This window comes from Gekko japonicus, unplaced genomic scaffold, assembly GCF_001447785.1.
Source record: "Gekko japonicus isolate JY-2015 unplaced genomic scaffold, Gekko_japonicus_V1.1 scaffold2615, whole genome shotgun sequence".
In the NCBI taxonomy this organism is placed as follows: Eukaryota; Metazoa; Chordata; class Lepidosauria; order Squamata; family Gekkonidae; genus Gekko; species Gekko japonicus.
In genome coordinates, this window is record NW_015162029.1 from 178,128 (window position 1) to 205,664 (window position 27,537).

The 27,537-nt window shown below is 40.7% G+C and overlaps 1 protein-coding gene across 1 annotated transcript in view; it reads left to right on the forward strand.

Annotated features, from left to right (window-relative positions):
• B3GLCT (beta 3-glucosyltransferase) overlaps positions 1–27,207 on the forward strand; it is an 86,718-nt gene extending 59,511 nt beyond the window's left edge. The window contains exons 11-15 of the mRNA XM_015405531.1: positions 9,621–9,734; positions 13,072–13,171; positions 17,119–17,238; positions 18,217–18,361; positions 25,755–27,207. Of these exons, the coding sequence (XP_015261017.1) occupies positions 9,621–9,734; positions 13,072–13,171; positions 17,119–17,238; positions 18,217–18,361; positions 25,755–25,916 (641 nt within the window). The 3' untranslated portion in view covers positions 25,917–27,207. The remainder of the gene's footprint in view (positions 1–9,620; positions 9,735–13,071; positions 13,172–17,118; positions 17,239–18,216; positions 18,362–25,754) is intronic.
• Positions 27,208–27,537: the final 330 nt, after the last annotated feature.

Below are 27,537 nucleotides of genomic sequence, written 5' to 3' on the forward strand. Positions count from 1 at the left end.
ACTCACCATCATTTGCTGCAGCAACCAAACTGGCAAATGTAGTTAGTACTTTTCTTCCAAACCAGTTTCATCTACCACATTTTAAATGTGTTTTGAAGTGGTTTTCTCATTTTGGTTTGGAGGTAAAACGCTAATCAAAGTTTGCAGATCTAGATTTCATGGCCAGCTATGGTTCACGTGAAAAAGGAAATTGAAACACGTACCTGTGCACAAGAAGGTATGAGGGAGTGCCTAGCCCTGCAGTTCATTTTTGGATCATCCAAACCACATTTTGGAGGATAGTCTAAATGAATCCACAGATATTTAGCATACTTTGCAATCCCCAGAATGGTGATTATTTTTTCAAAATAGCTTATTTTGTGCATTAATAGCTCTGTATTATCATTCTTCATGAAAAACTAATAACAGGTTTTCCCTAATGATTCTGGGAAAACATCCAGTGACATTGTATTCATAGGTGAACTTATTTTTATTTCACATCCACGTATGGGAGTTTTAATAGAACACATTTATGTACAGTATTGTGTTACAAACCCAAGCTGTGTTTTAATTAGAGTTTTAATTTTAGCAAGAGTTTAGCTGGGGTTGAAGAACAACTTTCTCTAAGATTTTGGACCAGATGGCATTTGTTACTGATGGCAGCTGTCTAAAACTTGAAGAATTTCCCTTTCAGCTTATTTGTTATGTTCATGAATCCCTTATATGTCACATTCACTACTTCAGTAGGCTAGGAGGCAAATGAATCCAGCTGTGCCTTACATTGAAGGACATCAGCCTTCAGCTTTTTCTCTGCTTTCAAATATATTTCTTATTTCTTTTAATATTCATTGGCAGAATAAAATTATTATATAATTGGCAACAGATTTTCAGAAATTAGGTTTGTTATCAAGGGTGGTAAGAAGGAAGAGGAAAGGGATTGTGGCTGTATCTTATACAGATACCTGTAAGTCTACGGTTAACTAAACAATAATCCACAGGAGCTTGATACAATAGTATCTTATACAGATACCTGTAAGTCTACTAAACAATAATCCACAGGAACTTGATACAAGATAAGAGGAATAAAGAGAGCACATTCACAGACGTCATCCCTGTTACCTTCCCAATGGCATAGTGGAAAAATGTACTGGTGTAGGAAACCAGAACTAGGGATTTGAGTCCCATTAAACAACATTCTTATCATCTGAACAGCAGGAGGAGGAGTCAGGTCTACAAACCATATACTGGTGTGTAGACCTGGGCACTAGAAAAAAGACATACATGAAGGGAAATTTGGACAAAAACAGCCATATATATGAGGGCTGGAGAAAGACAGCAGTGGAAGCAGTGGAACAGCACATATTTAAGGAGAGAGCCCATGGCTTACTGGTAGAGCATTTCCTTTCTATGTAGGTTTAGTTCCCAGTGAAAAAGTAGCAGGTGATGTGAAAAAGGTCTACTTGAGACCCTGGTGCACTGCTGCCAGTCAGAGTAGACAACACTGACCTTGGTTGACCAGTGGTCTGATGCAGTATAAGGTAGCTACTCATAGTTATAAGGAGTGGAAAAAGACATGAAGCTGAATGGAATAGTTTTTTTATGGTTTTTAACTAGAATAGTTGTTAGACTTACTTTCAGTTTTTGTGTGGCAACAGGCCTACTTTGAATTGGCTGGCATTTGCTTTCTTTCTCACTAGGGTTGCCAAGTCTTATTTACTCACCGGCGGGGGGAAAACCTCTGGTGACGCAGCTTCAGGGGGCGGGGTTCCCCCTGGGGCCCGATTCCGCCACGGCGGAAATCGGGCCTCCAAAGTGGGGGTTTCCCCGCCCCCCACCCCCACTTGGCAGCCCTATTTCTCACGTTGTTGGCTACTCCCTAATAGAGAGCTACTAGCCAACAATGTGAGAAAGCAAGCAAATGCCAGCCAATTCAAAGTAGGCCACAAAAAAATTTTGGACTGGTTGCTACGACTAGAAATTTAGTAATTGGCTTGCTCCCATTCAAGTACTTGCAATGAAACTGAAAGTAAGTCTAACAACTATTCTAGTTGTTTTTCAGGAGAATTTGACTAAGAAGAAAACAAATAAGAAGCTCTACTATTTTTAAAAAGAAAGTAAGCTGAATCAAGAGCAGCATCTTCCAACTTTATAAGACTTCTTACTCATGAGAAAGATTGGTAAAATGAGTGTAAAAACCGGTGTGCTCATCGAGGATATGATTATGTTGGACTTTGCTGTGCCTATGTCTGAATTATCTAACCATATTGTAAGATTAATAGCTTCACAAATTGATGCTCATAGAATTATTAAATGTGTCATTGTTAATTTTACCACAGTGGTTTTTTGTCTGTTAGTGTTTGTTTGTGGCAAAAGCTGACTGTGACATGATTAACTCAAACACAGTGGATTGACATTTGCTTACAGATATCTTAGGACTCAGGAGATGTGTTAGCCCTTATAATTAATTCTGGAAGGAGACTAGGTTGCTCCCTAGGATGTGTTAGATATTTGGCTTAAGAGTAATCCCTTTATTTCCTCTGTACTATTTGTCCTTTGCAGGCACAAGCACTGACCATTTCTTGTGGTTGGAATCTGAAATGATCTCAGTTAATCAAAGTGTTTGCTTTTAAGATGAACTTTTTTTTGCAGAGGGAATGCTCCCTTCAAATTTTAATTAATTTTCACTAACATTAATCCTTTGTGAGACTCAGAGTCTAATCCATGCTGCTTCTTTTCCTGGCCTTTTGGCATCTGCACTCTGGGTATGAAAGTCTGGAGGGATGCCTTTAGTTGCTCCTTCTTCTGTGTTTGGAAGCAGCTTGAGACTGTAGGCATTTGGTTGAGGACAGCAACGGTCTGGCGCTCCCCTCTTTTCCTCCACATCTTTCCTTCCATCCAGAGGGCAGGTGGATACTGAAATTATCTTGGACACAGTACTGTTTTTTGATGGAATGTTTTAATATATTTTAATGTTGTTTTAATTTTTCTCATGTATTGTATTCGCTTTTGATGTAAGCAGCTCTGAGCCCTGTCTCAGGGAAGGGCGGCCTAGCAATTTGAAATAAATAAGTAAACTAAAAAATAGATGGGGTATGTAGGGGTGTAACATGTAGGCCACCCCCTAGATCACAGCTGCATCTACTAATCACCCCATCTCCTCATTGTACAATCTGAATAGTACACCATCAGCATACAGGGAGTCTCTGAATTCAAACTGTACTCTCCATCTAGCTGAAGCACAACTGTTGAGTCAGTGGAGGTCCCTTTCAGCTTCCTAAGTGAGAGTGTCATTCTGAGAGCAACTGAGGTTCAAGCTTTGCAGGGGGTGTGAGCAGATGCATGTCTGCCAAGCACTATTTACTTGTGAAACAATCCATGCATTTATTGAAAAGCATCAGGAGTGGAATCTTGAAAGCCAATCAGAAGAATGGTTTACCGGCTCTCTTGTTTTAGCAGATCTTTTGGACGGGTTCACATGCATTGAATAATGCACATCCAATCCACTTTCAGTCCACTTTGCAACTGGATTTTACTGTGTGAAATGGCAAAATCCACTTGCAAACAGTCACTAAAGTGGATTGAAGGTGCGTTATTCAATGTTTATGAAAGTACCAAAGTCTTTCAAAGCAGCATTGACAGAATAATATAGTAGCAGATAGAGCATGGGCACTGCATGCCCATGATAGTATAGTGTTGTTGCTTAAAAAGCACACAATGGTGTAAGTGCTACACTACAACAAGAGTGTTCACACCCTTGCAACACTGTTATCTCTGGTTATTACAGCTATTGGCCTTGAGTTTGGCTTTGCTTATGGAAAGCAGTGCACCATAAATTTGGGTCATTGTTGCTTCCCCCCATTTGGAGAAAACACAGGAAAAGTAATTACCACCTGGTTCTACTACTGTTCAGCAGTTGCAAGACAAAATGTGGCTCAGACACTCTTGTGCATGGTAGTGAGCAGTAGATTTCAGAGAGTGGCTTCCCCAAGGAGCAGTTCAAGTTCCTACACCTCATTGCCCTCTCCTCAATATTACCCATGCTTTTGCATTCACCTGTTGGGGGAGATACTGTAGTAATTGGGCCAATGCTTAACTATCCTCTGCGGGGAGCTGCAATCAGTTTCTTTCTGCAGTTTCTAGTTGTGCTGTTCCATGAGGCCAGGCTGTGGTCTTGTAAGGCAAAAAGGGGACCTGAGTGTTTGGCCAGCAGTAGCATTGATTGAACTGAAGGGGATGGTGTTCAGCCAGAAACCTGTTTGTGCTTCCTGTTTTGCCCTCCCAAATGCTGCAGTAGCATGGTGAACAGTTGTACTGTCATCCATGTTATACATTATTCCAGTGACATTAGTTTATCTTACCTCCAAGTTCTCCCTTTCTGCTCAGGACATATTTACCATGCACCCTCTGAGTGGGACACCTTGTTGGCAGATGTTGAGGGAGGAAGGAGTGCCAAACTAGTATGTAGTAAGTACATATTATCTGGATGATGGAAGACATTTGCAGCAGTCAAACTTTGATGAATGGAATTCTGCTCCCTTGCTTACCTGTATGGATTGCATTGCTATTGGATCTGTAACTGGAAGAGTGGAAAGGAAGTTCCTGTTGTCTTGAAGTGGAATACATCTAAGGGTTTTGCAGATGCAAATATTAGCAATCTTGTTCTTATTATCAGCTATGGTTATTTATGCAAAGTGCCCTGATTGGTTTAGCATAGGAAAAGGCGTACAACAGGGATGTATATTGTCACCTTGCTTATTTAATATATATGCAGAGTACATCATGCAAAATGCTTGCTTGGATGAATCATAAGCGGAAATTAAGATTGTTGGGGAAAAGATCAACAACCTCAGATATGCAGACGATACCACTCTAATGGCAGAAAATGAAGAGGGTCTTAAGAGCCTCTTGCTCAGGGTAAAAGAGGAGAGTGCAAAAGTGGGCTTGAAGCACAACATCAAAAAAACTAAGATCATGGCATCCGGCCCCATCACTCCTCGGCAAATAGAAGGGGAAGTCGTGGAACTAGTGACAGACTTCACGTTCCTGGGATCCCAGATCACTGCAGACTGTGACAGCAGCCATGAAATTAAAAGACGCCTGCTCCTTGGGAGGAAAGCGATGGCGAACCTAACAGCATGATAAAAAGTAGAGACATCACCCTGCCAACAAAAGTCCGCATGGTCAAAGCAATGGTATTCCCAGTAGTCATGTATGGCTGCGAGAGTTGGACTCTAAGGAAAGCCGAGCACCGAAGAATAGATTCTTTTGAACTATGGTGCTGGAGAAGACTCTTGAGAGTCCCTTGGACTGCAAGAAGATCAAATCAGTCAATCCTAAAAAAAATCAACCCCGACTGTTCCCTGAAAGGCCAGATAATGAAACTGAAGCTTAAATACTTTGGCCAACAAATGAGACGGGAGCACTCACTGGAGAAGACCCTGATGCTGGGAAAGATTGAAGGTCAAAGAAGACGGGAACGGCAAAGGATGAGATGGTTAGACAGTGTCATAGATGCAACGAACATGAAGTTGAGCAAACTTCAGAGGATGGTGGAAGATTGGAAGACCTGGCGTGATCTGGTCCATGGGGTCGCGAAGAGTTGGACTCGACTGTGCGACTGAACAACAACAACAACCCTTATTCCAGGGTTCCTATTGTAGTAAAACAAGCTTTGTGAGCATTTTGTTCTACCATGGTGTAAAATTAGCTAGCCTAGGCTTCAGGCGACTAGTCATCCATGAGGACTTCTCCTCTTCAGGTTTATTCCACCACATCACCTAGGATTCCTTTTTACTGCTACCACCAGATCACAAGTTAGAGAAGCATTTGCCAGGTGACCACCCGGGACCCCGGACCTTTGATTTTTATTACATAAGAGACTCATCTCCAAATTGAGAATCACTCTTGTACTCCAAACTACCAGTCAAGTCAAGAAAGCCTCAGGGATAAAGGTTCCCCCCCAAATGGGGTGTGATTGGTCTATCTGCACCCTCATATGAAGGACTACTTGGGTCATATTACCAAGAGAAGGCAAGGAGATGCTTGTGTGTGAGTGACCCTACCAAGTGAGAATTTATCTTCAGTTGTACAAGCAGTCATTGTTTGCATGCAAACAGAAGAAGCGTACAGTTGAGCAACACTTGACTAGCAACAACTGGGAAATGGCAAATAAAATAGGCAATAAATGCTATCTTTTGTGTACAACCTACCCATATCTAGGGAAAAAAAAAACAGAGTTTCTAGGATTCTTGTTCATGCTGCTTTTCATATTTTTATCTTTCTTTGCCATCTTGTTGGCTGCCTCCTTCCTCCAGAAAGCGAAACCCTTCCTCCTCTTGTGTATGTTTTAATAATTTTATTGTGTATTTTATACTGATTTTTATATTGTTGTTTTATCCATCGTTCTCGTTGTGAGCCACCCTGAGCCTGCCTTGGTGGGGAGGGAGGGCTAGAAATCAAACTAATAAATAAATAAATATGTATATGTATGCAGAGGACAGAATCTCTCTGAGACATTCCCCTGCTACCTTGGGGAAATAACCAGCAAATAAATAAACCAAAATAGAAGATTCTGGTCATTTCCCTAGGTAAGGAACAAGTACGTCATTTTCTGAGCTCCATTAACATGTGAATCACTATCCTGCTATCTTTGGGTAGTGTTATTTGAAAAGAGTGTAAGAAGAAAAAAACCTACTTCTTCAACCTTTTGACTGGGTAGTTTTAGCTTGGCATCTGAGTATTCACAAAGTGCAAATTCATCATTTACCATGCAAAGTTGTCAATTTTTACACAGATACCTGAAGTGAAGTTTCATTTCACTAAAATTTGTACTTGTGTCCTTTAAGTTTGCCACATTGTGAGGCCAGAGAGAGGTAACCTCATGCTAGGTGTGTACACTCTGGTAGTTATTGTTTTGATTTGATATTGGAATGTCAGAAAGGATATGATTATTGTTTTCATTAATATTGGGAGTATTGTTATAATTCTGGACAGTTGTGTCGGGAAAAGCTTCCATTATAGTAAATACGAGACAATACTCTCAATTTAGCCATTGTACTCTTAAATGTTAGAGTAATTTTTGTGGCTTGTAGTAATTCAGTTACATTTATCTTTTATCATTGCTTTCCACTAATCAAGCTTTAGCATTCCAGTGCCTTAATTTCTGTGTGTGTGTGTGCATGCATGTATTTTATGATGCAAGACAATAACTCACCTGTACCTGGTGTTTGCTGAGGAACATTTCAGTATTCTTGACGTGCATTGTAATTGAAGAAAAATAGGTTGCTTTCTCAGAGCTAAGGAAACATGGTGAAAATGAAATTAAAGTTTAAATGTCCTTCATGGAATACATTGAAGTAGGGAAAATGCTTGAACTTTCTTCACAGCATCATGTTACCATGTGGAGGATAATCTTGTTCAAGAATGTGAAAAATTTATAGATGCTAGCTTCAGAGAGTTCGTTTTATCTAGTGTTTTTTTATCTGCCAAAACCAACTTCAGTGCAGTATTAAGGCTGAGAATTTATTTCCATTAAAGGATAAAAAATCTAAACAATATTTCAGCACCTTTTCAGCTTCTTGGAGTTTGTGTTATATGCAAATCCCATGTGCAGGGCCTGCCTTCCTTTTCTGTGACTGGTTTGTCCATGCTTAGGGATTTCTGTGGATTCAGACTTCTCATTGTGTATTTCAGCAAGAGCAGAAACAGAAATGTGTCATGGGTTTAAGCAGAAAGCAACAAACAATACAGCACACAGTCTAATATAGCCAGGAACAGCGAAACAAAACAACTGTGAGCTGAAATACCCGCAAGTATAAATGTACAAAACGAGACTTCAATAAAGTGAAAAGAAGCATATAATTAGCAATATCAGTGACAAATATTACATATGGGAATGAAAAATCCACACAATCCATGAAGGGAAACAGTCAAGTCCAGAGAAGATATCCAACACCAGGAGTCTGAAACACTATAAACTACCTAGGAAAAGTGTTGGATATCTTCTCTGGACTTGACTGTTTCCCTTCATGGATTGTGTGGATTTTTCATTCCCATATGTAATATTTGTCACTGATATTACTAATTAATGGGTTTAAGCAGGACAAACAAAATACTTGATACAATGCATACATTTCTTGTGGAAAGTACATACGGCCGTTAGCTTTTAGATGACTTTAAAAAGACATTACAGAAATTATTATTTATTATTAGTATTTCATTAAATTTATGAATCGCCCACCCTGCAAGCAGGCCCTGGGCGATTTACAACCATTTTAAAAGCATTTAAAATACTATCAGTAGATATATAATTTAAAACTGATCTAGAGAGCAATATAACAGTCCCCCTTTACTGGCCACACCGCTGTCCCACTTCGCAGGGCGGGGAAGGGTATGTGGGGACCATAGAAAGAAAAAGGAGGATGCCAGTCTTAACCTTCCATTGCTGTCCTCAACTAAAAGCCTGGTGGAACATCTCTGCCTTACAGGCCCTATGGAATTGCACCAGATCCCGCAGGGCTCCGATGTCATTCAGCAGAGAGTTCCACCAGGGTGTGAAGGTTTTAGTAAAATTTCAAAATCTGTCAGTGGTTGTTTGATGATTGGTTTAAGATTAATATAAGAGCAGAAGTGGGAGAGTTGAAAGAATTGGAAGCAGGGAAGTTTGATGTCCAGTTTATTTTCCAGAGCTGATTTGTCAAGTAATGTACCGTTGGAAGTAAGGTCTGCTAACGTCTTTGTCCTGTTTGCTGTGTTAGAGACAGAGGTGTTAAAAGATTGAGGGGAACCAACCTTGGTTAAAAAGAGGGTGAAACCTAGATATTGAACCTGATTCAGTACTCCACCAGTAATCAGTGCAGCTGACGCAGCACAGGTCATGTGTGTGCTGTCCGTGGCATTCCAAAAAAAGATCATCATGGTTAAGTCCATCAGTGGCTATTAGTCTATGCTCCCCCATGTAACCTCCCCCCAAAAAAACTTTCTATAAATAAAAAAACCCTGCAACATTAGGTTCTGAGCCTGGCCCTTTGCATTCTGTGTTAGGTTTCCACGTACAGGGTATTATTAAGGATGGGAAACTCTGAAACATGTAATCCTCCTATCTGGAGTGGTTGAGTCTAATATATAGAGTCTAATATACCACCTCAGCCCTCCGTGCTACCTTATTCTGCTGCATGTGTAGACCAGGCCTCAAGGATCCTTTTGGAGCCAGAACACTGCTGGTGGGAGGAATCTGATGAGTTTAAAATAAGGAATATGTCCTTCATTTGGAAGAAGGGAACGTTTAAAGCTGAAATGGAGAGAACACTTGACTGGAATGGAAAAGCTCCAGGAGCAATAGACACTTAAATGAAGAAGCCCAGGAACAACTGGGAGAGAAAGAAGCCTAAATATGACTTGAGACAGAAATTTGTTCACTTCAAGATTTTTCTGCCTAATTTACAGAGGGGTAAGTTTTAAACCTACAGAGGGAGGATTGAGCTTGTTGCCTGCATTGATTTCCTTTTGCTTGAGTGCTGTTAGGTGACATTTGCTCAAATCTATGGATTCCCTCGTGAATCAGTGACTGCAAATGCAAGAAAAGTTAATGTTTACCTAAACACAGTCTCACCTACATCTGGGAATAATTTCTTATTCTGTAGTACCCATTGTGAAACGGACCTGGGAAGCAGAGGCTGCTCTTATTGAATACTACAGTGATTACACAGAAAGTTCAATTCCTACGGTTGACTTAGGAGTGCCAAATACTGAAAGAGGTGAGTTTTTAAGCCGTGTTAACATTGTACTTTGGTTCAGTAATGGAAAGTTTTCACAAAGGAATATACAGTTAATGATGGTAAGCCCAGGTTCTCCCCCACCCCACACACATGCACATGATGACCTCAGTGCATGCTTTAAAATATGAAAGACTGGTTCATAGATTTGATCTTCTTCTGGAACCAGCTGCTGCTGTATGGTGTCTTTGCCCAGTCTATCTGGGGTTAGTTCCTAAAGGGGTCAGTGGGCCAGGCAGTGCAGTCTTAACAGGCTCTTTCTCAGTGGCATTGTCTATTTCCATGATGTGGCCCATGGAGGCGGCAGCAAGAGGAGGTGGTTATGAGGGTTGGAGATCTTCCTTGTGAATGGTTGAGGTGGGGTTCAGTTGGAGCTGCTTATGTTCTTGACCTATTCCTGCCAACTGTTTGCTGCTGGCACCCATTGCAAGCTGGAATAATGTGAGCACAACAGCTCTCTTAATCCGCCTGCTTAGCTTTTCCCAGCCATGAATGTAGAAGCACCACAGGCAGTGGTCATGCCTATGCATTGTGAGGCAAGAGAGAGTCCCAGGTGCATTGAAGAGGGGAGGAACTGGGAAGAGGCTTTTCATCTTCCAATAAGACAGAATGGGAAGGGTTTTTTAAGACCGGGGAATGAGGAAACCCCAAGCACTTAGCTCTTTTCTCTCCACTTAGAAATTTGTTCAAAGTTAGAAATTTGCCATTAATCGCCCTCCCCTCTCTGTTTGACACACCATGTAGGGCTCTTTTTGTAGCAGGAACTCCTTTGCCTATTAGGTGACATACCCCTAATGTAGCCAATCCTCCAAGAGCTTATAGTAGCCCCTGTAAGAGGAGCTCTGTAAGCTCTTGGAGAATTGGCTACATTAGGGGTGTGTCACCTAATATGCAAATGAGTTCCTGCTACAAAAAGAGCCCACTGCTTCACACTCTGCCTGTCTCTGATAAGGTCAAAGAGACCAAGAGGGAAATACTGGGGACAGAGGAAAGGCAGAGCTTTACACACCGGCCATATAGATTGATTTAGAGCTGTGGGGATGGAAGGGTGGCAGTACCAAATCCCTGCCACTTACATGAAATTATTCCTTCCTCCTTCCCCCTTTTTCCCTCAGTTTTGCTCTGTCAGTAGGAGGGATTTGTAATCTTGCAAATAGGTGTGCAAAAAAGAGATACCTGGAGTGCTGACAAAGGCACAGAATCTTGCATTCTTAGTTCTTCTGTGGTTTATCCCACCTACAGTTCCTAGGTGAAGAGGTATTCTGCATTGTCTTTTCCCAAGTCGTAAGTTACAAGGTCCTCAAACACAGTCTGTTACCTTCCCCTTCTTAGTTTTACAGTCTCATCTGCTTCCCTGGTCTAGTAGTTGTCTGATAAATCAGGCTGCCACAATAACTATGATAGATCTTCATACTGATAGCAAAGAATCTTTGCTGGTGCCAACTCAGGTTGTTGGCGCATGAAGGACTTGATACATGGCGCTAGAATAATAGCTGTTATATCTATCACATTCAAGCTTGGAAGTTTTATGGAAAATTCAAGAAGTAATTTCATGCATAATGTTCAGTAGCTTTAAATAGAAAATATATGGTTCCTCTATATTCCTAGAATCCCTTACCAAAATTACTTGCTTCTGAGGTATATATGTATTAGGGTTACAGTGTAGGACTAGGATCTGGGAGACCCGGGTTCGAATCCTCACTCTGCTATGGAAACTCACTTTGTGACTTTGGACTAGTCACACACTCCCAGCCTGACCTGCCTCACAGTGTTATTGTGAAGATACAGTGGAGGAGGGGAAACAACGTATGCTACTTTGAGTCCTCATTGGGGAGAAAGGCAGAGTATAAATGAAGTAAATCAATTAAATAAATAAAATTTTATTACCTGAGATTTGGTGTAGTATATTCCCAGATAGATGGCGCTACAAATCAGACGAACACTGATTCAAGCCTCATTTCTGAGGTAAACTCACTGGGCAAGCCACTCTCATCCTTCTGGGCTCTTCTGAATAATTTCCTGATCCAAGCAGGCAGAAAGAGGCTGGGATTTGCTGTCTGCTTTGGGGGAGAGAGGGGCTGCAGTGGCTCAAGTGGTTAAGACGCTGAACTGCAGACCGGAAGGTCGGTAGTTCAACAGTTCGAGACCCGAGTGCCGCATGACAGAGTGAGCTCCCGTCTCTGGTCCCAGCTCCTTCCAACCGAGCAGTTGGAAAGCAAGAAATTGCAAGTAGATAAATAGGTACCGCTTTGGTGGGAAGGTAACAGCATTCCGTGCACCTCGGCGTCTAGTCATGCCAGCCACATGACCACGGAAATGTCTTTGGACAGCGCTGGCTCTCCAGCTTGGAAATGGAGATGAGCACCGCATCCCTAGAGTCGGATTCAACTGGATTTCGAGCAAGGGAAACCTTTACCTTACCTTGGGGAAGACATGCTCTTTGGATTCAGTTTCCAAAGAAACTAGAGGGGACCCTGAAGCTCCCTAAAGACTAAAAAAGTATGTGCTTTTGTGAGCCATAGCTCACTTTGCAGAACACTCATACTCTGCCACATATTTTGTTAGTCTTTAAGGTGCTACTGGACTCTTGCTCTTTTCCACTGCTACAGACAGACTAACATGGCTACCCATCTTGATTAAGCTCCCTGTCTGTTCTGTTCCATTTGGGATCCCTTGGGTTTCATACCCAAGGCTCAAGAAGCAAGCAGGCACACAGTGGCAGGTGCCATGTAGCACCTATAACTATCACCATATTGGCACACCCTTGGCACACCCTTGGTTAAACTAGGGAAAGTCCACCAACCACTAATATAAATCCACGGTCAGCATGGTGTAGTGATTATTGTCAAACTGGGATTTGGGAGACCCAGGTTCAAATCTCCACTATCTCCTAGAAGTTTCTGTTGTGTGTGTGTATATTATACTACACCACATTGGTGTAATACATCCGTACATCCGTATGTATGTATGTATATATGAATGAATGACACCAGTGTGCTGTAGTGGTTACAAGTGTGGGACTAGAATCTTGGAGATCCAGGTTCTAATCTCCACTTATGCCATGGAAACTTGCTGGGTGACCTTGGGCCAGTTGCACACTCTCAGCCTCACCTACCTCACAGGGTAACTGTGAGGATAAAATGGAGAACAATGTAAACTGGAACCAAGGGAGGGTATAAATGGAGTAAATAAATAAAAAATAAACATGGTACTGCTAAACAAACACCATTGGTCATAGGATTTAGAAATGTTTTATGGTTGCTACTTGATACTTGAATTATTACATTGTATTTACTTCTGGATCATATCTCTCATGTAGGTCATTGTGGAAAAACATTTGCTATTTTGGAAAGATTTTTAAACCTTAATCCTTCTACAACACCTTGGTTAGTTATTGTGGACGATGACACTTTAATAAGGTATGGATAACATAATCAGAGGTAGCAACTTTGTATTCTTCCTTACAAGTCAACTTATTTGGAAGCCACAGTTGGGAAACTAACATGCAGTAACAGCGATCTCAAGTGAAATATGAACTGTCGGATAGGAGAGCCAAATAATTTAGAGCTAATTCAAAATATCTCAAATGTTAAATTAAGCTAACAACTAGATACATTAAAAACTCATGCCAGAAAACTGGATTAGTGTCCTGAAAGATGGCAGCATAGTTTGTTTTCAGTAAGTGCCAGTTCTGCAACAAACACTGCATTTTGGGAAAGAACTGCAGCACCAGTGTAGGAATAAAAGATAATCTCTCCAGCATCTGTTCTGTGTTTTTAAGTGAGTCTGTGCCATCTTCAGAAACCTGAAGTCATTTTGGCCATGAGAGTTTGTAACAACAGTTGTTGTTGTTGTGGGGGTTTTTGGGGGGGGGTTCACTCAAATTGTGTGAGAAATTAGGTACTGTCTTTTTTCCTGTACCGCTGCTGCTATTTTCCTGCATGTTGTGTGCAGCTGTTTTGATCTTGTTCTGACTGTAACACTGAGATAATGTTATCATGTGTCGGGTTCATAGACTCCTCAAAGGGAGAGATGCAAGTATATTTAAAATGATGGGAGTGCAAAATAAGAATTTGAAGTGTGCAGTGTAGACAAGGGGGAGGAATATGGTAATTGCATTTTTCAGGTAATAGAAGGAAAAGAAAAATATTTAATGATTTTATGACAGCAAAGGAATCTATGGTTTATATGGAAATATCAATACTCTAAAATTAGTACTAAGAAGAATAGAGCGCCCGACACACGTTTAAAATCTGAATTACTTTTGAATATGTTTGGAACTGGAGATTAGATGTTGCAAGCAATAATTTTATCCTTCACAAAAGAAGTAATGGCACGGAAAGGACAAACCATAGCACAGAAAGACATCTTATGCCTAATAGGCTGGTGTCTGTAAAATTCTGCAATGGTTGTTCATCCAGACCATGGTGCTTTTATGAAATTGAGCATCTATATCTGTTATAAGAATTTCAACATATCCTATCTCTTTCCCATACTGTGTCTCTAAAATTGATTTTTGCTGCTTTGAAAATCCTTACTTTGAGAAGAACATGCTACTTCTGCCCATTTGATTCGCTAACATGTTCTTTGAAGAGCTCCATCTGTTCATGCTTAGATGCTACTATGAAAGAGTGCCCCTTGCCCTTGCAAGTGTCTCAAGGAGTGAGGCACATGCCGTGGCCAGCAACGCCGGCCAGACAACCTGGGCAGCTGCTACTCTCTGGCTTTAAATTTGTTATGGCAGGGATGCACTTCACAGAATAACATTCTGGCAATGAAGATCTGCATCAATCAATGTGGGTGCTGGAGGCAAAAGCATTGTTTTATCCACTGATTCATCCTTGATGCATTAGCTGATGCCAAAAGTCAGATGCATTATCTAAACATTATCTGATTAGAGTGCAATTTCTTCAGTGCTTTAGACGGAATGAGATATAGCTGTCCACCCACCAGTGACAGCTCATACTCCATGCTTACACATTGGCTGCAATATCACTTGGAAGTCAATCACATAAAAGGGATTGATAGGAAAATCAATGGCAGTTGGAGGGGGAAAGGATCTTAACAATGAACATTAGAGACTGAGAAGCTAGGGTGCATTTCTATTGTACCTCATTTTTTAATCTGAACACCCAGCTCTTTAAATCAAGAATACCCACCTTTGAACTTGTTTGTGCCTCTTTCCATTTGTAGTATAAATTTTATTTGATAGTTATTTTATATGATCTTTCTGAAGAGATTTGACCATTTCAGTTTTCTTTTATTATCTAATATCCTTTTAACCAGCTTCATTCTTCTTTTGTGTACCTGTCTAGGCAGTAATCTGGTTCCATCAAATAAAATAAATTCAGTCTGCTAATATATTCCATTTCAAATACTAAATATTTGTAAGCAGAGACCACAATGCTGTCTGTCTGTCTCTCTCTCTCTCTGTGTAGAGCAAGGGAGAGAGTATGTATGTATGACTGTAACCAGGATTACGCTAAATATCCCTGAAAGTTAGCTACTTTTCCATTCTGCCTAGTCTAGTGAATAGTCCCATGTATCTGAAAACTAGCAAACTTCTACACCACTTTAGGGATGATTCAATTAAAAAGAGAGACATAAAGATAAAAGCTTACTGTGGCCTTGAAGAGTTAATACTTTATTGCAGTCTGAAGTATTTGCTGTATTTTTCCAAAACAGCATGTGAAAAAGTTTCGATTGATTTTTGATAAAATATGAAATATGAAAATGACTATATAGTGAGTCTGGACATCCTTGGGGGTCTCCCCTCCAAGTAGCAACTGGGGCCAACCCTGCTTAGCTTCAGAGATCAGGTTAGCCTGGGCCATCCAGGTCAGAGCTAAATAGGAGAATAGTCTTCTTAAATTGAACGCAAGACCATTTCACTCTCTTTTATTACACAGACTCTGGGACTTCTTATAGCATGTAACAAGCAAACTGAGGAGCAATATTCCGGCTGGCTCCCAAGTTGGCCACGCCCAGCAGGAACTCATTAGCATAATAGGCCACACCCAACAGCAGAAACTCATTACGATTGGCTACATTAGGGGTGTGTGGCCTAACATGCAAAGGAGTTCCTGCTACAAAAAAGCCCTGGGTTTGGACAACAAACAAGGTAAACAGAATAACAAGCAAAAGGTGGGTGTGGCTGGATGACCACACTTCTGGCAACATGGGGGTGTGGCTTAATATGCCAATGAGCTGTGCTGTCAGGGGTGTGGCCTAATATGCTAATGAGTTTCTGCTGTTGGGTGTGGCCTATTATGCTAATGAGTTCCTGCTGGGCTTTTTCTACAAAAAGAGCCCTGAACTCAGCTATCATGTTCTTGAGGGAAAAGCTAACTTGAAAGGAACACATAGGGGGATTCTCATATTGCAAGGTGAGCCTTCCACTGACCAATCCCTAGCTAGCCAGATGTATTGATTATCTAGATTAAATATGCAGCATCCCTTTGGGTTTTCTGAACTTTGCATTCTCCTCAGCTGCTTTGATCCAAAGAACTTACATCGGAACTTGTGTTCCAAGTAATTTTACTAGAACCAATTAACATGCACCAATCTCATGCCTTTGTGGGGGGGGGGGTGCACGTGCGCATGTGTTCAGAATGATGGGATACTGCTTGCTCTCCTGTGTGGCATTGTCAGAGGTACCATAAGATATGACTGTTGGGGCACAGTGTCTCTTTTAGCAACTGTATGTATTTCAGGGACTTCCAGATAGAGGTTTTTGAAAGACAGTTGTGCTGTACAGCCATATTGTGTGGCAATCCAGTTTGGTGCTCCAGTCACCATTCCATCTGCTGGGAGTCACCATCTGGAAACTCCCATATTTGCCCAAGCAACAGCTTTTAGGCAGAAATTCTGTAGTAGGAAATATCTACTTTATAATGCCCTGAATAATGGTGCCATAAACCTGCTTAGTTTTCTTGGTTCTGCTATAATACAGAAATGATAAAGAGTTTTATGAAGATGTATTTGGCTTTTGAGGTCTGAAATCATTCCTGTTTGCCATCCATAGGGAACAGCCTAGAGAAAATGATAGATGTTTAAATTAAAGACTCTGCGTTACAGGCAAACTTACATATTCTTTTAAAAGTAATATTTCATAAAGTATATACATCATACTTCAGAGCAAGCCCAAGAGATTTTTTTTTAAATCCACTTCTTTAATAATGTATTTAAAGTGGGTATCTTCTGACTATTTTATCTGCAATGTCAACAATTAATAGACATGTGTTTTGCTATCATAGAGCTAATACTGCCACTTAGGCTGACATCTTAAAGGCTTTGGGATTGTTTAAAGGCTTTAAATGTATCATTTTGGAATAATTGTAGTTGAATGCACTACTTTGTATTTTAGTATCTCTAGGCTTCAGAAACTTCTCAGCTGCTATAACCCAAGTGAACCAGTGATTCTTGGAGAACGTTATGGCTACGGATTAGGATCAGGAGGCTACAGTTACATCACTGGAGGAGGAGGGTAATTCATCTAATTTCAGTTCCTCTGAGAACTAAAATTTAGAATGGATTAAAGTAATCCATTCAATTGGTAGGAAGCTCATGATGGGCAGACTTTTCTCCACAGATGGATGCTTTTTGTAGACATTTGGGGCTATTGGGGAAAATCATCACAGTGTGTATGTTTCAGGTGGCTGGATAATAATGGCAAGGCTTTAAAACATAGTGGCCTAACTCTGTCTTCCAGAGTTATGTCATAACTTGCTCTGCTGTGGAAAATTAGTACAGATAGAAATGCAGTTCTTTTGTGAAAATTGCATGCTGACCAAAAGAAAGTACTTTGGAGCTCCCAGCATTTTTAAACCCTTGTACTGCTACCTTTTAAATTATGATTATGGGTGATGAGCCCTGCCATTCACAAATGAACTGCATTTGGGAGTGCATCTAAAACCAAACTCCTCCACTTGCACCTGGCTGGATGACCCTGGGCAAGCCATAGTTCTGATAAGAGCTGTTCTTGAAAGAGCAGTTTCTGTCAGAGCTCTCTCAGCCCCACCTACCTCATACGGTGTCTGTTGTGGGGAGGGGAAGGGAAAGGAGTTTGTAAGCCGCTCTGAGACTCCCTTGGGTAGTGAAGGGCGGGGTATAAATCCAATCTCTTCTTCTTCATCAAACATCTTATTTTTGTCAGTAGGTTAAACTGTTTGTTAGAAATGAGTGACTGTTCCTAAGATCATTGTTATTTGAATGTCACTGGTGTTGAAGAAACAACATAATGTACAAAATTGGTTGTTACTGACTTTATTCAGTTGTGATATTAACTCTGTGAGGAGAGTGATTCATATTGGCATTATAAACTTAGTGTTGATGTTACCTTGTCTAAATGCCTTTAATACTAGGAAACTGTTAGTGCTATGGGTTTTTGTCTGTGATAATCACTGCAAATTTGTATAATGAAACAAAATATATGTTACATTTCTTGTTAACTTTATCCCTTAAGGATGGTCTTCAGCAGAGAAGCAGTCCAAAGATTATTTGCTAGTAAATGCCGATGTTATAGCAATGATGCCCCTGATGACATGGTAATTGGAATGTGTTTCAGTGGCTTAGGAATTCCAGTAACACACAGCCCTCTGTTCCATCAGGTGAGCACTGAAAAATTTATCTATTTAACTTATTTCTTCCTACTCTCGGTTTAAAGAATTCATTAGGCAGCTTATTACAATAAAATAACAAGCTAAAATAGTATTCAGTATATTGAAAACCCAAGATTTGGCCCTTGTTTGGGCTCATGTAGTCACAGCTACAGTTTACGGTTCTGCAAACCGAGGGCAGCCCCAAGGTTTACAGAATAATCTGATTTAAAGATATGGGAAAGTCACTTCTCCAAGTAGTTACAGAGATACAGATATTACAACCCCTCATAGCACCACTGTTTCTTGGCAGTGCAACTGTGCTTCCCTTTTTGCTGTATGGAATAGTGCTCTCTCCCAGGTGTGTGTGGCTTGCCCAATGCTGGGAGAGGGCATTGAAGTCTACAGGCAGTGCCCAAAAGCACAACATGAGGCAGAGGACCAGACATTGTGAGGAGTTGCCTTGCCACCAGGAGAAGGAAGTGACGGGGGGAGCAGAGAGGATAAAGCATGGGCCAGAAGCAGCTGGGGTGTGCAACTTCCCCTCCCTTTTGTAACACTGCAATATCCAGTATGACAACATAACAACAAGTCACTAAAACCAGAATACAGAGGAACAATAAAAATTAAGACAATAAAATCTTCTGACGGTACTTCATAACTACCTGGGAAAATAGGAGTGTTTTCATCTGGATTCTCAAGTTTGTCAGATTTTGTTTCAAGCATACAGTTGCAGAGGGGGAATATCAGGGAAGAACCACCATAACTGGAAAACCTCTGTCTATCAAATCCACCCATCTCATCTCAGATCAAGTCCTCTGAAAAAGATCTTAACTGTCAGTCAAGATCATATGGGAGCTGACAGTCCATATACCCCATGTTACTTTATAAGTTAATTGCTAAACACAAAATAAGTATCTTATATTCTAATAGTGAAGTCAAGATATCTTTGGATACTTAAATCTGGTGACTGGAGCTGTGAACATGCAGGACAGATCTTTCTGCAAACCTGAAAAGAGTACCAGGTTTGCAGAAAAATGTGAAATCTAAAAAGCCAAAACACTGGGCAGCTTAAAAAATCCAAAAATGATAAAAGGGGCGCCTGTAGCTTTAACCAATGGATTCCCTCAGTGGCTGTTGCTAGGCAACCGCAGTATTCCAGGATGGGTTCTGGCAGTAAAAGGCAGGGGGAGGAGGCAGGACCCTTCTCGGGCCTATTTTGACCTTTGTGGGAGGACTCATTAGGGCCAGACCTGGCTAAGGTTGAAAAAATCCTGGAACTTTTTGGGTAGAATCTGAGGAAGGCAGGGTTTGGGGAGGGGAATGGCCTCAGCCAAATATAATGCCAGAGTCTACCCTCCAAATTGGGTTGCCAGGTCCCTTTCACCTGCTGGCAGAGGGATGGGGGGATGTTCCAAGACTGGGAAGTGACGTCACCCCCCATTCCCCCCAAAACAGTGATGTTGCATGTGACGTGACTGCATCACCTGGAAGTGCCATCGGGGGCAACGGCCTGGATTTTGGGCAAAACTCTATGGTAAAATCAGCATCAAACCATAGAATTTTGCCCAAAACCCAGAGCATCACCCCCCCAACATCACCAACATGCTGACGTCACTTCTGGGCAGGAGCCTGCAAAATCAAGGGATTCCCTGCCACCACTGGGCAAATAGCAACCCTTCCTCCAAAGCAGTCATTTTCTCTAGGGCAACAAAACTCTCTTGTCTGGAATTCAGTTGTAACTCTGGGTATAAAAACCAACTCTTTTTCTTCTACTGTTCAACAGCAGCCACCTTATGAAAGCCAGTGTGGTGTAGTTTCAGAGTAGTATCTGTGAGACCCAAGTTCAAATCCTCATCTTGCTGTGAAAACTCACTGTGATTTTGGACCAGTCACATACTTTTAGCCTAACCTACCTCACAGGGTTGTTGTGTAGGTAAAAACCAGAAGAAATAATATAAGCTGCTTTGATCCTCACTTTGGAGAAAGGTGAGGTATAAATGAAGTAAATAAAGAATAAATATAGCTGAAGATGGGAGGCAGATAAAAGGTTGGTTGGTGAATGGCTAAAAAGGAGAGAATGAGGCAGGGAGAGGATATGGGAATTGCCGACAGGAAGAAAAGGAAATTCCTAGAAACTGGGGGGAGGGGGGGAGCCTGGAAAGGAATGTTTGAGGACGGGAAGGACCTCAAAGGGGTATAATGACATAGAGTCTGCCCCCCAAAGCAGCCATTTCCTCCAGGGGATTTATGGTTGCCAACCTCCAGTTGGAGGCTGGATATCACATGGAATTACAACTGCTCTCCTGATGACAAAGATAAATTCCCCTGGAGAAAATGACTGCGTTGGAGGATGGACTGTATGGCATTATACCCTGCTGAGGCTGCTTCCCTCCCCAAATCTCGCCCTTCAAAGGGTCTACCCCCAAATCTCCAGGGATTTCTCAACCTCAGTCTGGCAGCCCTAAGGGGAATTGATGTTTGTAGTCGAGAGATCTTTTGTGATTCCAAGAGATCTCCACCCCCCACTCAGAGGTTGGCAACCCTAGAAGGAAGCAGGAAAGGGAAGAGACTATGGGGGCTTTCAGGAAAGGGAAAAATAGTGGCAGAGGGGGAAGTGAGATGCTCCTGCAAGTCCTTGCGGGTTCCCACTTGTTCATTTATATTATGCTTAAAATAAAATGCACTTCTAAAATATTGTTTCCTATTGTGCCTGTTCTTGTCAGTTCCAAGGCCTGGGATGCATGAGGAGCACTTACAGCCTCAAAATGGAATGCTGTCACTTTGTTTGGCAAGAATACCAAAAAGCATTCAAGTGATTAAGCAACAGAATGACAAAACAGTTTTCTTTCTAGCAAATAGCTGTAAAACCTTTAAGAATAAAGAACGAGGAAGAAAAGCATAGTCAAAATTAATAATATTGCAGTGCTTCAAAATCATACTTAAAAAATGTGAATCATGTCCTACTGTTTGTTTTGACACAATTATCAAGAAAACTGAGCATATTGCTTGTCTGTGTATATGAATTCTTCTTTTCCTTTTTGATTTATAATTTAGCACTGAATCAGTTTCCTCTTGTTTCTCAAAGTTTTGCAGAATGCTGATTTCAAAATTTATAACTTTTAAAACTTGATTAGCTTCTACAGAAAAAAACATACAGTATGATAGATCAAATTTCATCTACAGTTTTGGCATTTTTGTATGTTTTGATAATTGTCTTTTTAAAAAATATTTTTTATTATTTTCTGAATACAAACACTAACACTAACCTAAAATAAGCTATACAAGGATTATATATAATGATTAGATGCATATTTAGCTAAAGCTCTCTCTATAAAGAAATAGTTTTTGGAATATAGCTAATTTCTACCACTTCTATTACAGAGTGGTAAATATATAATTGAATCAAGTAAATACAAACGTTTAGGCTTATACAATTCTATGAAATCTGTTTCTTCCCTTTATTTTTCTTTTCATATTTCCATTTGACTTTCAGGACTTTTGGGGCTGCTGCCCCTAATTCTGATTCAGAGTCTTCTTCTAGGTTACTACTTGCTGTTGATTCCGACGTGTGCTGCTTTTTGCATCTCGCTGTTGATTCCATGTGTGCTGCTTTTTTCTTCAATATCTTGTTCCTCTGCTGTATCTTTTTTGTTCGCTGGTTTTTGTTGCTGTTCCAAGAACATCTTCACTTTTAAAACAGAGTCTGTCTTTTCTTTTTTATCTTTGTAGCTGAAGACCAGTCCTTCAGGTATTATCCATCTGTAGGGGATGGAGTTTTTCTGCAAAAAGCCGGTTAATTTTTTTTTAATTGAATCCTCTTCTTTCTTATTTCAAATGGAATGTCTTTTAAGACTCTGATTTCTTCATCTTTGATTTTTAAGGTATTCCCATTTGTGGCCTTGAGCACCAGGTCTCTTGATCTTTTAGAGAATCTCGCCACTATCTCCCCAGGCAGGCTCTTTTTCTTAATATATTCTGGATATGTCCGGTAGACCAAATCCAGATCGCTTTGCAATATGTCCGCCGTTAAACCTGTCATTGGGGCCAATGCTTCACTTAATATTTCTTTCAGATTCTCATCTTGCTGTTCGGGAACACCTTGAAATCTCAGAACATACGCCGATTTTTCCATTTGTAGTCTTAAAAGTTGGTCTTTATCAGAGGATCTTTATTTTATCAGAGGATCTTTATTTTTCCATCACCTCCAGTCTTTGATTAGTCTCTTTTGTTTTGGCTTCAACCTTTTTCACTGATTTTACAGTCTCCTCTGTTTTTAAATTCGTCTCTTTAAGCTGTTTTTGGATCTCATCCAACTTCTTGTTGAGGTTAGTCATCTGCTCCAGCAGAGGGTGCAATGCAGTAGCCAACATGTTCATAAGTCAATATTTACTTCCGGTTTAGTAGCCGGACATGTTGATCTTGTAGTTGCAGGAGAGTGTCTCAGTCTCGTTGCCATCTTTTCTGCCCGCCCAGCCATTGTTTATATTTCAAGGAAAGTTTTCAAAAGTCAGCAAAAGTTGCTTCAAAAGCTCGCTTTGGTTAGATTTGTACTTTGCCTGATTCAGTCAACCATTGCCGTTTCTCCTAGCTCCTCTTGCTAAAAGAGTTTGCTTAAAAATGAAATGGGGGGGATATGAGCTAGCTCCCTCCTCCTCCGTCGATGCCGTTCAGGGCTTCGGATATACACTTTGCCAAATAGCCAGTCAAAAAGGAATTAGCACTCACACTTCATTCCACGTCTGCTGCAGAGGTAAGGAGAGCTTTATTTTGTTGGATCACCTGTTCGCTCGCCCGGTGTACAACTCTTGGTGCCATAATGGCACCACGGTGACGGGACCTATCGGAGCTCGGAGGTGCCTCGATTCCTTGGCCACAGCCTCGGGAGAGGCAGCCTCTAGCGCCCCAGGCTGAGAGTCCTCTACAAGGACTCCGAGGGGGGGGTCCGGATCAACTGGGCCCCCTCCCATCTGCCGCGTCACGGGCTGCTCCTTTCAGAGCACCGAAGGAGCGCACCCGCCATGGAAGTTGCCAAAATCGGAAGTCAATAATTTTCTTTGTATAGCTATACATTTAATTCTCTCTGCCAGTAAATTCTTTACTGATAGGTCAAGCAGAATACTTAGCTATTAAATCATCTTTTTATTGGTGTGGGCAAGACCCACAGCAACAGTGTCACAGGCCACCTGTCTGTCTTCCACAGCTTTCTAATAACACACAGGACACCAGACAGGTACCAGCAAAAGCATCCTAAAGTTTGTTTTAATGTTTAGGCTCTTCACCACCATCACCTTGAGGAGCTTGTACATTACTTGACATAAGTAATGTAAGCCGCCCTGAGCCCGCTCACGGGGAGGACGGGATATAAATATGACAAATAAATAAATAAAATAAAATACTGCGTGGAAAGGCAGCATAAAGGTATTTTAAATAAGTAATAAAATATGTATACTGTGCAGCCCCTCCAGAAATAATATATTTTGCTAGCTAGAAACTGTAAATATAACATAAAAACAAGAAAAGGGGGATGGCAAGAAATATTTATAGCAACTGTGAAGGAACTGGGACTTGTGCAAACTATTCCAAAGCTACAGTGAAACAAGAATATCTTTCAGTAGGCCTTCAACTGTGGAGAAATTGCAGTATTATTGGATCAGTGCTGAATCAAGCCCCATGTACCTTGAGCAACATTCGCAGCTGGAATTCACAAAATTGTCTGAGAAGCCTCATAGTCAATTACATCTTGTTAGGCCCTGAGGGATAGTTGTTACAGATTGAATAAAGGGATGCATTTTTCTCTTTCCCCCCATATTTTCTTAGTTTGTTTTCATTTCAGATTAGATGTATGAAGTAATTTTATAAAATAGCATACTGTATCTATATCCCTATGCTGAATAGCTCTAGACGCAATTGAATTAAATATTAAATAATTTAAAAGTACACTTGAGGGTATAAGTAGATGGCAGCTTCTGTTGACCTTCTAAACAGCTGCCTGGCCATGTTCCTGAAGAATGTGTTCTCTCTGATCTGGGCAATTCAGCATCTGTTAGAAGGATGGAGGAAGATTCTGTTTAAGCTTCCTTATCTCTGTGCCATTCAAGAGTAATCATGCTCTTCGGAAGGACAGGACTTGGAACATCTTTTTAAAACATATTACTTCTTTTTAAAATCACCTGAATTAAGATTTTGAACTGCTGCTGAGAAATAATAATGATTAATCTCTTTATTCATGCAAATTTAAACATTTAATATAGCTACTGTGAATTTTAAAAAATTACTTTTGTATAATGGTTCTCTACTATTCAATTATGACCCAGTGACAACTAAATCCTGTTGTGATTCTGATAAGTTATTCATAACGGAATTGTTTTTAATTGTCTTGGTTTATTACCCTGATCCTCAGTAGACAACATCTCACTTGTTCCCACCTACCCTCCTTCCCATTCCCAGCCAGGTTATTCTGCTGCCAAAGAGTCTCATTGCTCTGTTCTTCTAGTGGTCGTGTCAATTATTGGATCATTTAGTGCTATAAAGGTTTTTGGCAGTGAGCTTCTCATAGCTGAAGCAAAAGTGGAACTTGAATTTAATTTCATACTTACAAGGAGACAGGATGAAATTATACAGTACTTCAACATTACCATTGCAGAATTGCACTGGGTAGAATCATATAACTGCTAATGTGGTTAGTCTCTTAAGAACATATTGCATGGCAACCCTAACAGTGTGGAACAGTAGTCATCTGCTGCTTCCAGCAACACAATATGCCCAGCATTACTGTGCCCTTACAATGAGCAATGAGTGAACTTCTCTCAGCTCAGTTTGGGAATGAGCTCAGCAATTACAAGCTTGCTAACTGAGCATTAGGGGAAAAAATCATCTGCTTTCCAAGGGGTCTGTCCTGGTTCATAATATTTGTATGCTGGTGGTGTTATATGTCTGTGCTGTTCCAAATGCCCTCCCCCCTCAATCACATGATAATTCATTTGGAATTATAATGGAGAGCTGCTTGGAAATTGAACCATAACTTCTTCCCATAATGAACACATCTGGAAATGAGGGAGGGTTTTTGATCATGACAAAGGACAATAATCTGTTTCCTCCAGATGATAATCCTTCAGTTCGTACACACTGTGGGAGGCTGGGGTTGCACCAGCCCCTCTGCCACCTGGTGCCCTCCCACTGAACTTTGTGTTGGCTTAGGTGGTCTACATGTGTAGAGCCCAGCTTGTGTAAAGTGGTCTTTACATACTGAACATGTATAGAATTTGAATGTCTTCACTTCTCCTTTAAGAATAATTAAGACCTAGGATTGACTGAATTGCGTTATTTCTAACTGTGATTCTGCTTAATTGGTCTAAGAAACTCTTATTATACATGACTTCTTTTTTACATCCTACCTGTTCAGGCTCGGCCGGTGGATTATCCAAAGGACTATCTCTCCCATCAAGTTCCGATTTCCTTTCATAAACACTGGAACATTGATCCAGTGGATGTATACTTCAGGTGGCTAGCACCAAAACTGGAAGATTTGCAGGAAGGACATATACGTGTCAAGGAGGATTTATAATCTCTAAAAACATTAATATTTAAATATTGCTGTAGGCTTATATTGGAGCTACTGAATTTGTTGTTGTATTTATACTTGTCACCTGTATTGTATACAGTGCTAAAGGCATGCCCCACTACTACTGTGACTACATAACCTGTGTGAGGAAGAGTCTCACAGGATGTAACAGAGCCCCATTTCTTCCTTGCAAAACCCAAATAACTCTTACCACATATGGAGAAGGATTTTGGAGGTATGTACAAAGCTCACATTCCCCATAATGCCCCATGATGCTGACAGTATAGGTAAGCCAGTTGGGGAAGGGACAGAACTCTGTTGAGTCTTCTGGGAATTGTTCATGTATAGGGAGTGCAGTGGAACTGGTCCATGCCTTAAATACCCCTTTCTCAGATGATATGTATGCACCCATGTATATACATTTATTCAGTGGACTTAAATGCAGATCTTCTGGTATTCAGATTTTAAAAACATCACCTGTTAAGTATCTGGATATTTTTAAAATTCTCATACATCAGCAACCTGTTTTTGTTTGTTTTGTTTTTTCTGGTTGACAGTGGCATATTAGGGTCATAATGATAAAGTGTGTAAATGCCTTTTGAGTTGCAAATGATTTTTGCCTCTTTGTCCCATGATATCTGGGGCTGTATGTAAAGAGAAACAGGCTTGATCCAACTGTGTGTGAATTGTAAAGACAAAAGAACCTGTATGTTGTCCTCTCCTTGTATCAACTTGTTTTTTGTTGTTCAACTTGTATCTTTTAACAAATCCCATTTATAAATAATTGAAAAAGACAAGACAGGATTGGTGCACTGACCACAAGGTGTCAGTACTGATACCCAAGCGGTCTAACAGCAAATGTATCTTAAGGGATCTTTGAAAACCTGCCCTTTAGATTCTTACCTACTTTATGTGCCCATCATGTGAGCTGCATGTACAAGACTGAAATCTTGCTGAATGCTAGGATAGCATCTCATTTGCTGCATTTATGTTACTTCAGATATGGCACACATCTAAAGTTCTACACGTTCAGAAGAGTCCCGTTTTGTAAAGGAGGGGGACAAGAATGGAGATGGGGGGATTTGATGGAAAAATGCTCACACATCTGTTGAAAGCTACAAAATGGGGTAGAACTCTTTGCCCATTCAGAGTTAGTGCAGGAAGCATTGTCCTCATTCTGGTTTGGCCTTGTGATGCCATAATTTAGCCAGATCTGATTGGCTGCGTGATGAAGTGATAATCAAGATTTCTTCACGCTCCCTACAAGTTCTCTGACTGCATCTAGCTGCAGACATCTGGGAAATAATACGAAAAGGTAAGTAAAAAGCAGTGTGGGGGGGTGTTTGTGCAGTTCTCCCTTTAACTCTGAAAATTCCTGTGAGTGAAAATTCATTGGAGACTTAGGAAAGAGATTGTATAAAATATGTTACTACATAGACGTTTACAGTGAATTTCTTGTGTTGAAAGCAATTTAGACAACTTCAGTCTAATGTAGCTTGCTATTTTTTTTAACCAAATACAGGGTTGTAAAGCCATCTTGCATAATTGTTTCATATATGTTAAAACAGTTTCCCCTATAACAGAATTTGTTTGATGTGTTCCAAAGTAACACAGTTCTTACCTT